The sequence below is a fragment of the Misgurnus anguillicaudatus genome, chromosome 23 (assembly GCF_027580225.2).
Source record: "Misgurnus anguillicaudatus chromosome 23, ASM2758022v2, whole genome shotgun sequence".
Taxonomy (NCBI): Eukaryota; Metazoa; Chordata; class Actinopteri; order Cypriniformes; family Cobitidae; genus Misgurnus; species Misgurnus anguillicaudatus.
The window spans coordinates 28,238,395-28,252,500 of NC_073359.2; the positions used below are offsets into that span (position 1 = coordinate 28,238,395).

At 37.2% G+C, this 14,106-nt stretch overlaps 1 protein-coding gene across 1 annotated transcript in view; it reads right to left on the reverse strand.

Moving 5' to 3' along the window:
* The window catches only part of ptprsa (protein tyrosine phosphatase receptor type Sa), a 240,010-nt gene that overhangs the window by 79,435 nt on the left and 146,469 nt on the right, over positions 1-14,106 (reverse strand). The window contains exons 7-8 of the mRNA XM_055217681.2: positions 8,914-9,024; positions 6,909-6,920 (exon numbers count right to left, since the gene is read on the reverse strand). Of these exons, the coding sequence (XP_055073656.2) occupies positions 6,909-6,920; positions 8,914-9,024 (123 nt within the window). The remainder of the gene's footprint in view (positions 1-6,908; positions 6,921-8,913; positions 9,025-14,106) is intronic.

Below are 14,106 nucleotides of genomic sequence, written 5' to 3' on the forward strand. Positions count from 1 at the left end.
ATCTTGAATTCGAAATCTGACACTGTGATAAACATGGGAATCTTTAAAATCAAAGTTTTAGAAAGTGTTTAATTCTAATTTATTAAATTGAAAAGGCTGTTGTGGCCAACATTTGACATTAAATGTTTTTTGCAAGTTGCCACACACACAATAAAATGCTGGGTTATTTGCAACCCAACGTTGGGTCAAAAAGGGACAAACCCAGATGTTGTCTTAAATTAACCCAAAAAATGTTAAGGTTAGGGTTAAAACAACCCAGCATAGGTTCAATTACAACCAACAAGTTGGGGTTTATCCTTTCGACACAACAGTGTCTTAAAAATAACCCAGCATTTTAAGAGTGTACTTTTAAAGTAATTTAAAACTTTTTTAGTTTTTTAAAGGGCAACTATTATGCCCACTTTTACAAGATGTAAATTAAGTCTCAGGTGTGCCCAAAATGTGTCTGTGAAGTTTAAGCTCAATATACCCCACATCTTATTTATTATATCAGGTCAAAAATCCCTCTATTTGGGTGGGAGCGAAAATGAGCTGTTTTCGTGTCTGTACCTTTAAATGCAAATGAGCGTCTACTCTCTTACCAAAAAAGACATTGAGCATGTTTGGTTAAAATATATATAATTCTTATACATATAGTCTGAGACAATCGTATCTCACTTGACAGACAGTGTACAACTTGCTAAGGGAGGAAACTATGATAATTATGGACTGTCAAACAATGGCTGTGGGCGGGGCATGTCTTACGAGACTGCTTTAGTATAATGAGTATTAAAAAAGAAGGAGTGGGTGGATTTTTTTCATTGTAGGGTTTTTGTGTTCACACATTGCCAACACACATTTATGTCCAAACATCTGTAAAAGTGGATTTTGCATAATATGGGTCCTTTAATTTAAAATAGTCACTGCGATAGGTTCAATATGTATCTATAGCATAAAGAAATAATTTAATATGAATATTTAAAGTTTCACTTTAAGTTTATAACTTCATAAAGGCAAGTCAACGTTTATTTAATTTTTATACACTACTTATCTTAGTTCAGGTAAAAAAAAAAATCCAGGTTCAATACATTTCAAGCCTAATTTTGCTTACCACAGAAAATTATTTTGACTTCTCTTTCAGTTTAAAAACACATGAAAAACTATATACAGCACATTTACGCTTGACTAGTAGTGAACCTGGAACTTTCGTTTAATATAAAAAACTAAGCTGATTGGTTGAGAAAACAAAAACAGCAACAAAAAACAGCACCGACATTAAAAAACACCCACCCCTAAATAGTGCATATTCAAAACAGGTGAAAAAGCAGCCCATGTATCACAACGTCATGCACGACAGTGACCGTACAGTAGTATGATGAAAACAAAAGGACAGGAGACGATCGACCAGGCCCGCTGGTACAGACACTGCGCACAACATGCAACCCCCCAAAGTGCAATACAATAGATTTACAGAATCCACACAATTAAAAGATTTAATATGGTGAATTCATCACAGCACACACAAAAATCACATTGCAGGTGTGTTTTAAAGGCTTTGTAAAAGAAATAAACAATGACACAACATCGTGCGATATGAAGCGAAAGAATGATGTGTGATTTAGACCCAGACCGAATCTCCTCCCATTTGACATTTTGATCAATTGTAGGGAAAATACTTTTAAACATCAAACAAGCAACTTTGCGTGTGTCACATCTGGAGGGGTTATTGCTAAATTTTGAGTTTAGATTCTGTGTGGGCCTTTTAATGGGCGATGTTGTTTTTTGGCCAGTTCTCGAAACTTAAAAGAATTCCTGAAATATAGTTTCCTTCCTGAGGCAACATTCAGACCTGCCGACTGTAAGCTTTGGTCGTTTGGTAATAAATAACAGGTGTAACCTCTCACCTTGCGAATAATTCATAATTTAAAATGTCTATTAAAGCCTTGTCTGCTAATCTCCACTTGAATTTTCTTGATTTATAATCACAGACTGAAACTGATCAACCAACTATGAATACTTCAAAGTATAAAGACGCCAAAGTATCAAAGCAAAAGAAAATATTAGCCATCTTACATGTCGACGTTTACGTCTCAAGCTATCGATTCATCTGCCTGGCTTTGCTTTGAAATGCGATTGAATATAACAGAAAGTCATTCTGGGATTTATCTAAGTCCTGACATACAATCCTATAGGTCAAATCTTGACGTTTGATGTGTGATGGTCTCTCTGCTGTGGTATTCATAAGAATATAATGAAAGGAAAGTCCAATTGAATGGACACGCTCTTCATATACCGAGACCAGGAGCCCGACAGCGGTGTGAAAGTAATGAGAAAAAAGATCTCTTTGAGGTTCAGAGTCCAAATCCCATTTCAAGCCCGATGTGGAGAGAAAAAGCAACTCGAGTGGACGAAGTAAAACCAAGTGAAAGAGAAAAAGGCCAAAGAGCGCCACACTCCTTTCATTTCTTGACTGTGAGGAGGCAGTTACGCCAAAAGCTGGACATTAGCGGCCATTTTGGTGAGACAGAGTCTGTCCAGCCCCAAAATGAAGGGAGGAAGAGAAGCCAAAATAATGCACAGCCTTTACAGTCACCTTGAAGCTGAGATTACACCCTGTTTGATGTCCAAAACCCACAATAATCCGAAGAGACCATTTGCATGCACACCACAGGGGTTCCTTATATTAACATACAGACCTCTGCTACAGCGATGCAAAGTGGTCTCGGTAGGGTTTCGGGACTGCTTCAGACATGTAAATAAGAACATGGGTGCCTTTGTGGAACATTCACAACCCCTGTTTATTCGATAATGCCGCTCAATAAAGGTCAGGAGATGACACGCATTTATTAATTTGGATGTGCCTCCACGTCTACCAGTAAACCAGGGTGTGATCTAGCTTAGATTTCCATTTTTACACCAAAAAGCACGATAACACATGCAAGGACATGCAAGACATCCCAAGTGATAACAGTGAGGACACTTACATGCATCTACATGCGCATACTCTGATAAATTCATTGCATAGCACGTAGCCTATAGGATACAATACAGTCCAGTCCTCCAGCATCTCTGAGTTTCCTAAGAGTAATTACTGTCATTTGCTCTCGTTTCCTAGAAAGAATCTGAATTATTTTCTTTGACTTAGCATTACATCGAAACGCTAAGAGGTTTATCGTCAGACGACAACAATGAAAGATTAGCGACCTCACTGAAAAAAAAACAAGTTATTAATTTGGCATAAAATAAGCGCGATAAGCTACGAAACATAGAGGATTTTAGCATACGGAAGCAATTAACTTATTGTTGAAACGGATATTTAGTTGAAAAGTAGTAAGAAATTATTTTTTTAAATCTACATTGTCATTTTAGCACCTCTAGTGGCACCTGACAGAATTGCAAATTTGTTTGTCTATAAAAATAAGTCAAATTGCTTAAACAAACATCTGTTTGGTGCACTGGTGGTGAAGAAATTACTGCAAATAACAGCAAAATTTTGCATTAAAAAAACATTTTATAGCGAAACACATACACTGTAAAAACTGCTTGTTGCACTTAAAATTTTAAGTTTAATCAATTTGAAATTACAACTCCTTTAAACTTTCTTGATTAGTGAGGAGTTAAAATAACTTAAGCTAATTAATCCTTATTTTTAAAATATAACGCAACTCCTCGCTAGTCAAATTTAAAGTTTAAACGTACAAATTTAAGTGCAACATATTTTTTTTACAATGTAACGTTCAAAATCTACTACTGTACATCTATATGAATCCAAAAAGAGATTTTCCGCTGATACTGTAACATTAGTTACAGCAGACAACACCAAGAGTGTATCAGGATAAAAGGGTCATATATGACACAGTAGGAACAGCTGGATATGAAAAATTAAGCTCTGTCAATAAATGCCAGACCCTGAGAGACGGCGCGGCAGTGAAGCACTTCATTATTTATACCCCCAAATCACGCTGAGGGCCGTGACGCCTGCAAGTGGTGTCGTCCCCTCTTTCCAACAACACCATGTCTGTGAAACTAAATAATTCAGAGAGCCATTTTGTCTGAGACATTATAAGATAGCTGGCACTGTGTTAAGATCACACCCAACATAATAAAGACGATGGTCTTGTGATTTGTCATTACGACCATCCATCTGAAACGCCGGTAATGTCCAGGAGGGCGGACGCAGGGATTGATTTTTTCAGTGTGAGCCATTTGTACAACTGGACAAACTTGTCATATCTAATGCGATCTTTCAACATCATTATAAAAAATCGAATTAATGAACCGCAGCTTCCATTAAAAAATTAAAAAGTAAGGTTACTGCTGTTGTACCCAAGATATTGGTATTCTTAGTATTTTCGTCTTGTTTTCAGTACAAATATAAAAAAAATCTTAAATCAAGATGACCTAAGAAAATAAGTCTAGTTTTTAGAAAAAATATACAATTTAAGTGAATTTGTGCTTAAAACAAGCGAAAAAAAAATAATCTGCCAATGGGGTAAGAAAATAATCTAGAAGTTTTTTCTTAACCCTTTCCCCGCCATTGACCAGTTAACTCGTCAATTAAGAGAAAACGCTTCCCTGCCAATGACGAAATTTTCCGGCAATCAGTATTTCCGCTATTATCCACCAGGTGGCGCTCTTACCAAACTAATAAAACTCGGAAGTATCCCCTTAGGGCAAACAGTTCAAACTCCGTGTATGTTTTGATCAACGCTCTGAATCTGATCTCTATCAAAAGTCCTTCACAAAAACGCACTTATCTCAACTTTTTGCTCAAAATTTGGTCTTTTTGAAGAAACCTACCCATATTTGAGAGGTACACTGCAAAAAATTATTTTCAAAAAAAAAAAAATCTTAGCATTCTGGTCTTGTTTTCAGTAAAAATATCTAAAAATTCTTAAATCAAAATGCCTTTTCCTGATGAGCAAAACAACCCAAGAAAATAAGTCTAGTTTTTAGACCAAACAAAATCAAATTTAAGTGATTTTGTGCATAAAACAAGCAAAAAAAAAAAAAAATCTGCCAATGGGGTAAGCAAAAAAATCTTTAACATTTATCTTCAACACTAAATTCAAGAAAAATTTGTTTACCCCATTGGCGGATTTTTTTTGCTTGTTTTATGCACAAAATCACTTGATATTTTTGATAATTTGATATTTTTGGTCCAAATAAAATGACAAAAAATAAAGGTAGGATGAAAGAGTTTTTTTCATTGAAAGCAGAGGGATTGTTCTTTTATTTGACATAATTTATGTTTTTTATATTTAAAGAAGAACATTTTCTGGAAGGCATTAAACTTTGTGAAAATCATAAAAATGGTAAATGGCTGGCAACTTTTTTTTAAATGCTGGAAAAGAGTTAGACACTTAATTCAAAACCCCATCTTGATTTAAGAATGTTTTGATATTTGTACATATCAAGACAAAAATACTAAATCAGAAAGTAATTTTGCAGTGCAGAAACATACAGAGGATTAGGAGTAAGGTGAAAATTTAGAGTTGGGCACACTTCAGCATGGGTACACTGCAATAATCTCCAATTTTGCTTGTTTTTCTTCAGTAGAAATAGCTCAACTTTCTAAAAAAAAGTACAAATTACTTGAGAATCAACACTGCACAAGATATTAAAAATCGCGTACAAATATCTCAAATTATGTTTTTCTTATCATATCTGCAAATAGTTCTTGTTTAAATAATTAATCCTGAACTAAATTTATATATTTCAACTTTCTAATTTCTTACACAATGTTGATTCTAAATAAGCTGATTTTGTTTAACGCATGCTTATATACTTGAAGTGGTAAACACGACAACGCATGGATTTAAATCATGATTTTTGCAGTGTACTGACTTATTTCCAAAAGCGTAGGTTAAATGAAACAATTGTTATTGAAGAAATGTTACTAAATGGCCTGCATGCAATATCAAGAAACCGATATGCCTAATGTAATAGAAATCACCAGACTGCTATGCAATAGGCATGCAATTAATTTGTCATCCTCTCTATAGCATTAGCAGAGGATTAACATCGAAAGGCTCAAAAACAAAGCGCTCGCTATTTTGTTTTGGCCCAATTTGTGTATTTTTATATTGCACGTCACGGCTTCAGACGTGAAGGACCACAGGAATGACAAATCCCGGTTTGATTGAGCTGAGGAACTACAAAAGAGCGAGACAAAGAAAATCTACTGCAAAATAAGCCTCGGCTCTGTCAGGGGAGGGGAGATCATTACATCCGCTATTGATTCATGTATCTGCAACCATAACAGTTTTCGTTTGCTGGAAAGCCTTTGTATTCAGAAGATGGTGGAAAACTGTCTGCATATCCGCACAAACTGGTCTTTAGAAGGCAGAAACATCGGACAACAATGCACAGAAACGCAAACCACATCTGACAAACCAACGGGTTGAGAAAAGAAACCGAGGGTGCACAAAACACAAACACCACGACAGAAAATAAACGAGTTGCCAACAAAGGCTTAATTCGGGAAAAGTTGCCGTTTGGACTGAACAAAGGGAGAAAACAAATTAGAAAACACAAGAATGCAACAAGGAAGCATACAACAGTCGTTTTAAGGCATGCAAGCGCAGTTACATTCATCATGCAACAGGCCGTGGTGCTTTAATCAAACGCTAGCGTTTCATAACAGCATGTGCACATAAGCAATCATTTCATTTCTTTGGGCAAAAGCAACACGGAAGGATGCAAACGAGAAAAGGCCCCACAATGCAAACTCAAAGGTAAAATAAAAGCGAACCCGAATTATTGCAATTAAATAAACTCTTTCCACAGAATTAAATCTTATTTAGCAGGTTTAATTTTAAACTCCGAATTGCCAATGAGCCTTCCAATAGATCAATAGAAATTAAGCTTGTTGATTTTCGCTGTTACTGTGGGTTAAAAAAAGTGAAAAAGAAAAAAAACACACCAACCTTCTCGAAGCTCTGAGGGATGTAAAGGGATTTGATGCAGAATACAATGACATGAGGAAAAGAGAAAAATAGGGGAAGCACAAAGAGAGTAAAAAATGCCACCTCAAAACTTTTTAGCTGCTGCATTTGAGTCGACTTTTAATGGCCTGATTCTGCGTGACGTGCGTTTGTCTGCGTTCACCCAAACACACTTGATTTAGCCCAGTCAAAGTTTTAACAGAGTAAAATCACAAGGTCTTTAGCCACGTAAAAGGAGTTTCCAATGTGGCTTTAATTACACCAACAAAACAAACAGACAAAAAAGCAAATCAATACAAATACGAAACAATCAAACGAACCGCACGGATAAAAACAACATCGTTTGCATTCAAAATTAGCAGCTACAATTAGGACAGCCTAATTTGCACAATGCGGTCTCGTTCAGGTTGTGGTCTGTGCCGCCAAATGGTTTCCTTCATTGTAGCTGCTAATTTCAAGTGCGGTTAATTCTAGAAAAGAAAACATTCGATTGTACCCAACAATTAAGCTTTGGACGCTAAATTATATACTGTCTTATTGCAGTATGTCTGTAATCGGTGTAAAATTAGCAAACCTGTGAATCAATTACTGCTACAATCATTCGAATGAATTAAAGTCTGCTAATTAAATATAGATCAATAAAACACAGATTGGAAATTATGAAACATCTGATGCTGTATAAGGAACTGTAATGTAATACATCTAGATTTTACTATAGTATTTGATAGGTGTGCAGACGCAGTAATGACCTTGTCCAATCATATTATAATCCTGTTAGTTCTTAAAGCAAACCTGTGGTTTTGAGATGGGTGAGGGTGAATATATTATCTCCCACGTATGCATCTTTGACGCTACATCCCTCATGAGCGAACAATATTACGTATAATAATAAAGAGACGTCCCCGACCTATTTTAGTACGTGGTCTGTGAATAATTTATCCAGAACAAAGTTATTTGGTACACAGCGGGTAAAACCCATCTCGCATGCTGTCTTTTTTAATATGCATTAAATTAATAATACATGTGCCTCGATTTTATTAAAGTCATCAACCTAGATTTTGAACTTATGTGTGCCTAAAACAGTATCAGATGTTTCATTATAATTTCAATTGATTTAGTACACTGCAAAAAATTATTTTCAAGAAAAAAATTCTTAGTATTTTTGTCTTGTTTTCCGCAAAAATATCCAAAAATTCTCAAATTAAGATGTATAAATGACCCAAGAAAACAAGTCCAGCTCCTGGATTAAATATATAACATTTAAGTGATTTTGTGCATAAAACAAGCAAAAAAATAATAATATTAATCTGCCAATGTGGTAAGCAAATTTTTCCTGAACTTTGTGTTTAAGAAAAAATTCCAAGATTTTTTTGCTTACCCAATTGGCAGATTTTTTTGCTTGTTTTACGCCCAAAACCACTTAAATTTGACATTTTTGCCTAAAAACTAGACTTATTTTCTTGGGTCGTTTTGCTCATCAAGAAAAAGCATCTTAATTTAAAATTTTTTTGATATTTTTACTGAAAACAAGACAAAAATGCTATTTTTTTATTTAATTTTTTGCAGTGTATTGATGCCCGATAAACATTTCCATAAATCATTTACATGTACGTGATGTGCAACATGCATATTCTGTAAAATCTCGAAATTTACCTTTTTACCTTCGTGGTGAATTTAGCATTTTGATTTAGTGTGCTTAGCCACCCAATCAAAATCAAGACTTACCTTCATCCTCTTCCGCCTGTGAATTTTGACAAAACCTGTGCGACCGTTATTATCAACCGGTCGTGAAAACACTGATACCCATAAAATAATAAAATCGTAACTTATTATAAACAGTAGTAATCTGTTATTGACATATATATTTATACGTGCACTGTAAATTACACCATCTGTCATGTCACCAGGAGTTGGTTAAACCAAAACTGTTTAAGAAGATCTGATTGGTTGATGTTTCGACGGGCTCCAGGGCCGGGTTGCTCCCTACCTCTCACATACAGGTTGGCAGGGGAAGAGTATCGGACGCCTTCCACGTTAGACGCCACGCATTCGTACTTTCCTTGGTCTGTTTCTTCTGTGTTTTCTATCTGGAGGGCACCTGGGAGAGTAAACAAAAATACACCCCAATAATAGGGATGAAAGAGAAAAAGAGAGAGAGAGAGAGAGACGACAAACAGTTAGAGATTACACTGTCTCTTTACTTTAATGTGCACGTTTGGTTCAGCACAGTTTCCTTATAATTTGCTCAAAGGCTTATTCTGTTTAAAAAAGCCGTCTTCGCCTGTCAACGCTAATGCACTGTGCAGTCTGTACGGCTCTGTACTCGGGGCGAACAAATTAGATGCCGAAACATGTGATCTAAATGTGTCCGAACGCGTTTCGTCAAACGCAGAACCTGAAGAACTAACAGCGACTTTCTGGTGTCTGCTAGATCTCAACAAATCGCTGCACTGGGTGTTGAGTTGAGTGTTAAAAGTGTGAAGGACCGCTCCTCTATCCCAACAGAGTTGGACGGGCACCTAACATCCATTAGTTCATATCCAAATGTTCTACGTAACCCAACACTGATATCCCACAGCATGAATTATTTTAATGGCTGCCCCCGGGTGCTGAGAGCAATACAGAAAAAACAGCGGATTGGCTATAGGCTACAAATGATGAACACTTGATATGCCTTCAAATCACAGCCCAGACCAATTGCTTGCGAACCAAAACACACGTAGCTTGCATAAAAGATGCTACACATGATTCTTGCAGAAGACAAACAGATAAGTGGTCAAAAGCTCTCTCTTTTATCCTTACATTTTAGAATAATAGTAACCTTGTATGTATGGAATAATTTAATAAAATTCTTTCTAAAGTGCTTTTGTTGCAAAGCAGCTATACGGAAAACATTATTATGGAAAAATATCAGTAGTGTTATCCGTAATATTAAAGGGGTCATATGACACAGCTCAAAATAACATTATTTGGTTTAATGCATTGTGTTTATGCCATTTAAAAAGCAATTTTTGCCCCACATTTTTTTCCTCTATGCCCGCCTTTCTGAAACGTGTCAATTTGTACAAAGCTCATCGTTCTGAAAAGCAGGGTGTGCTCTGATTGGCCAGCTATACGGTGCATTGTGATTGATCAAATATCTCAACCGTGTGACACAATATTTGTAATATCTGCTCTGCAATCACTATCGCGACATATGCCTAACGATCTGCGCAACATGCGATGAACTCCATCTCCATCAGGCATTTCCTCGAAAACATCGCATCTTTAAATGATGTAACCGTAGTCGGGTACGGATCATAAAGTGTAGTGTGTATGGTTGGGTCAGTCCAGTTTCGAATAATGTGAATGCGTCATTATTGGCATTTAAGTCTTTAATAATTATTTTTTTACAATTATAGCTAATGATTCTTTACAATTTAAAAAAAATTGGGTTTGTATTGCAAACAAATACATTTTTGTAAAATGTATATTTTGTCTAAAATACGAATTTCAAACATCCAAATATCTCAAGCGTGTGACACAATATTTGTAATATCTGCTCTGCAATCGCTATTGTGACGTACGGCTAACGATTAGCGCAGCTTGCGATGAACTCCATCTCCATCAGGCATATCTTCGAAAACAATCGCATCTTTAAACGACATAATCGTACTCGGGTACGGATCATAAAGTGTAGTGTGTACGGTTGGGTCAGTCCAGTTATGTATAATGTGAGTGCGGCATTGTTGTCATTTCCTCTTTACTCATTCCAAGTCTTTAATTAATTTTTTTACAATTACAGCTAATTTTTTTTACAATTTAAAAAAAAGTCTGGTTTGTATTGTAAACAAATACGTTTTTGTAAAATGTATATTTTGTCTACAAAACAAATTTCAAACATTCAAGCAAATGTTCCTTGGCTATCCACTGCGTTGTGATTGGCCGAATATCTCAAGCGTGTGACACAATATTTGTAATATCTGCTCTGCAGTCGCTCTCGTGACGTACGCCAAACGATCTGTGCAGCTCGGGTACGGATCATAAAGTGTAGTGTGTACGGTTGGGTCAGTCAAGTTACGATTAATGTGAGTGCGCAATCGTTGGCATTTCCTCTTTACTTATTCTAAGTCTTTAATTAAACTTTTTTTACAATTACAGCTAATATTTTTTTACAATTAAAAAAAGTCTGGTTTGTATTGTAAACAAATACGTTTTTGTAAAATTTATATTTTGTCTACAAAATCTATATTTTGTCTACAAACCGAATTTCAAACATTCAAGCAAATGTTCCTTGGCAAATGTATCAAGCGTGTGACACAATATTTGTAATATCTGCTCTGCAATCACTATCGCGACATATGCCTAACGATCTGCGCAACGTGCGATGAACTCCATCTCTACGAGACATATCTTCGAAAACAATCACATATTTAAACGATGTAAGCGTAGTCGGGTACGGATCATAAAGTGTAGTGTGTAAGGTTGGGTCGGCCCAGTTACGAATAATGTGAGTGTGCCATTATTTGCATTTACTCTTTACTTATTCCTTATTATAATTTCTTTTTAAAATTGCAGCTAATGTTTCTTTACAATTTTTTTTTTAAATTCGGGTTGTATTGTAAACAAATACATTTTTTTTATATTTTGTCTAAATACGAATTCACACATCCAAATATCTCAAGCGTGTGAGACAATATTTGTAATATCTGCTCTGCAATTGCTCTCGTGACGTACCCCAAACGATCTGCACAGCGTGCGTGATTTCAAACACACCTAATAAGCCATAAACTTATAATTATGATAAACTCTATCAGGCATTTCTTCAAAAACAGTTGCATCTTTAAACACATACTAGGGTATGGATCATAAAGTTTAGTGTGTACGGTTGGGTCAGTCCGGTTACGAATAATTTGAGTGTGCCATTATCGGAATTAAATTTTTATTTAAAAAAGTTTTACATTTTTTCCCATTTTTCCTCGAGTTTGTATGGTAAACAAACACGTTTTTGTAAAATGTATATTTTGTCTAAAAAAATGAATTTCAAACATTCAAGCAAAGCCCTCAGCCCCAAAAAATTCATTTGAGTGATCTTTGAGTGAACATTTTTGATTGTAGAAGACTAGACTATGCCTCACCCCAATTACTATTCTGTATGAATAAATCAACACAGTCCTCACTTTTGTTCCTACCAAATGTAGTAGTGAACCTGCGGTGGGGTTTGTGACCGACGGTGTGGCAAAGGTTCTGGTTTACATTCTGTGCGTCGATGACTCAGACCTGCCTGCGACGGATCAACAGCATGATGGGATCAGGGAGTTTAGGGGCGGGGCAGTGGGAGACAAAAATGGAAGGTGGTTTCAAAAACGACGTGGCTGTGTGGGAGAGAGTACACGGATCGTTTGATGTGCACATTAGCACGGCGGGCGTCCGGGCGACGGTAGGTGGGCCTGGAGAGCTTTCTGAAGTCTCCTCAGGTACGCGACCGAAGGGAACCGCTCTCGCTGTGCAACGCTGTGCTACGTGCCGCCGACTGAAAACCTGGTGGAAATCTCAATTCTGAGGCCTGCATCTGCAAAGAACAGCCGCATGTTTTTCTGTTATTGAAGCGGGAGCTGATAAATAAACCATGGCCCAGCGGTGTGCCACGCTCTCGGGGAGCACAGAATTCGTCTACTCGCCTTCACTGAGGTTATAACTCTTTTCTATGAACACGGAGGTCCTACAGGAACCATCTCCGCCGTCAGCTGATGACTGAGTGACATTGCATAGATTGCTATAGAGGAAAGTTGGAACATACAAGATCCAAATTCATATACAAACTAAATCCCAGCCGCCCTGAAGCAAGCAAATAATCTCAGTGCTTCTTCCTCCTCGAATCGGACTATTTTAGGTTCTTCTGCTTGCTATTCCGTCGATTCTCGATTCCCCACTGACTTCATTACAAACGTACGGTTATCTCTGGGATGGGAAAACCGCACTTTGAAACTATGATCTGCGGAGGGGAGATTTTCCAATTTCAAAACGTAACATTATGACTGTCCTGCTTGTTGGAGACGATAAAGTCAACGCAATGCTAATGAAAGCTTCTTCAAACTGATCGTCTTAGTGGGTGTCTAGGATTCTGCAAATTACTTTGCTTTTGAAATGTATGAATATGATTAGTTTGTCATATCACAATGGTTACCTCTCTCTCTTCCTCATTATAATTCGGCTGTTTGTACCGCTGACTCCCTGGACAAGCGAAAAATGGGATATTTAACAGCAACGGCCCACGAGTACGTTTAACGTGCTGGAAACCAAACAGCATTTCTTTTGATGTCTCCTCAAAACATCCTTTTGCTTGGCTGGAAAATGTTGTTTTCTATTATTATCTTTTATGTACAATTACATTTTGAGCTTTCATTATCCATCCAGCCCGTGGCATTTTTTCGAGCTTGTAGCGGTACTTAACCGTTAGCGGTGTGGCGAATGACAAACACTGCGTTATCTGGCTTCCACCAAGCGTTGAGCTCAAAGAGTCGCGCAGTAGTGTTTATGATAAAAGGCGAGTTTTATTTTAGTAGATAAAATGTCATTTGTTGAATATCTATTCCTCTTTTTTTCAAAAGACACAGATATCATATTAGCACAACAACAGGCAAAATTTTCCAACTACGCTTTGCCCGTCTCTAAACTCATCACAGATTGTGAAAAGCACAAGTGAATAACAACTCTCCCTTAAGTGCTTTTGTCACAAACAGCTGGAGCTAACGTTTGGTCGTGACTGATGGACATGCGGTAACCGCTGACCTGTGACCGGTTCGGGTTCAGAGATGGCCTCGGGAGATGAGGCCTTGTCATCTCCCGTCACCCATCTGATCTCAGATCAGGAAAAAAACAGGCTGGGCTGTCTGTTTAGTAAAGGCCGTGTCAGAAGGTGGCTCTGATGGGGCGTGGAGCGTGGCAGGCAGGTGCGGAGCCAAGTGACCCGGCGAGCCGTGACCAATGCGACGATGCAGCTGTCTATTAGAGATGCCCACAAACATGGGAAGACCACGTGTGTGCGCACTTGATGGCTCTTGCCACGCTTGATTAATCTCGATAACAGCTCTTGGCCAAAAGCAACTAGCCATCTTTAACACACACATTCGTGTATTCCCGAAACTACAGTCCCAATTGTGTAATTCAATTAGTGGGTGACGTCGGGGCTTGATTGATT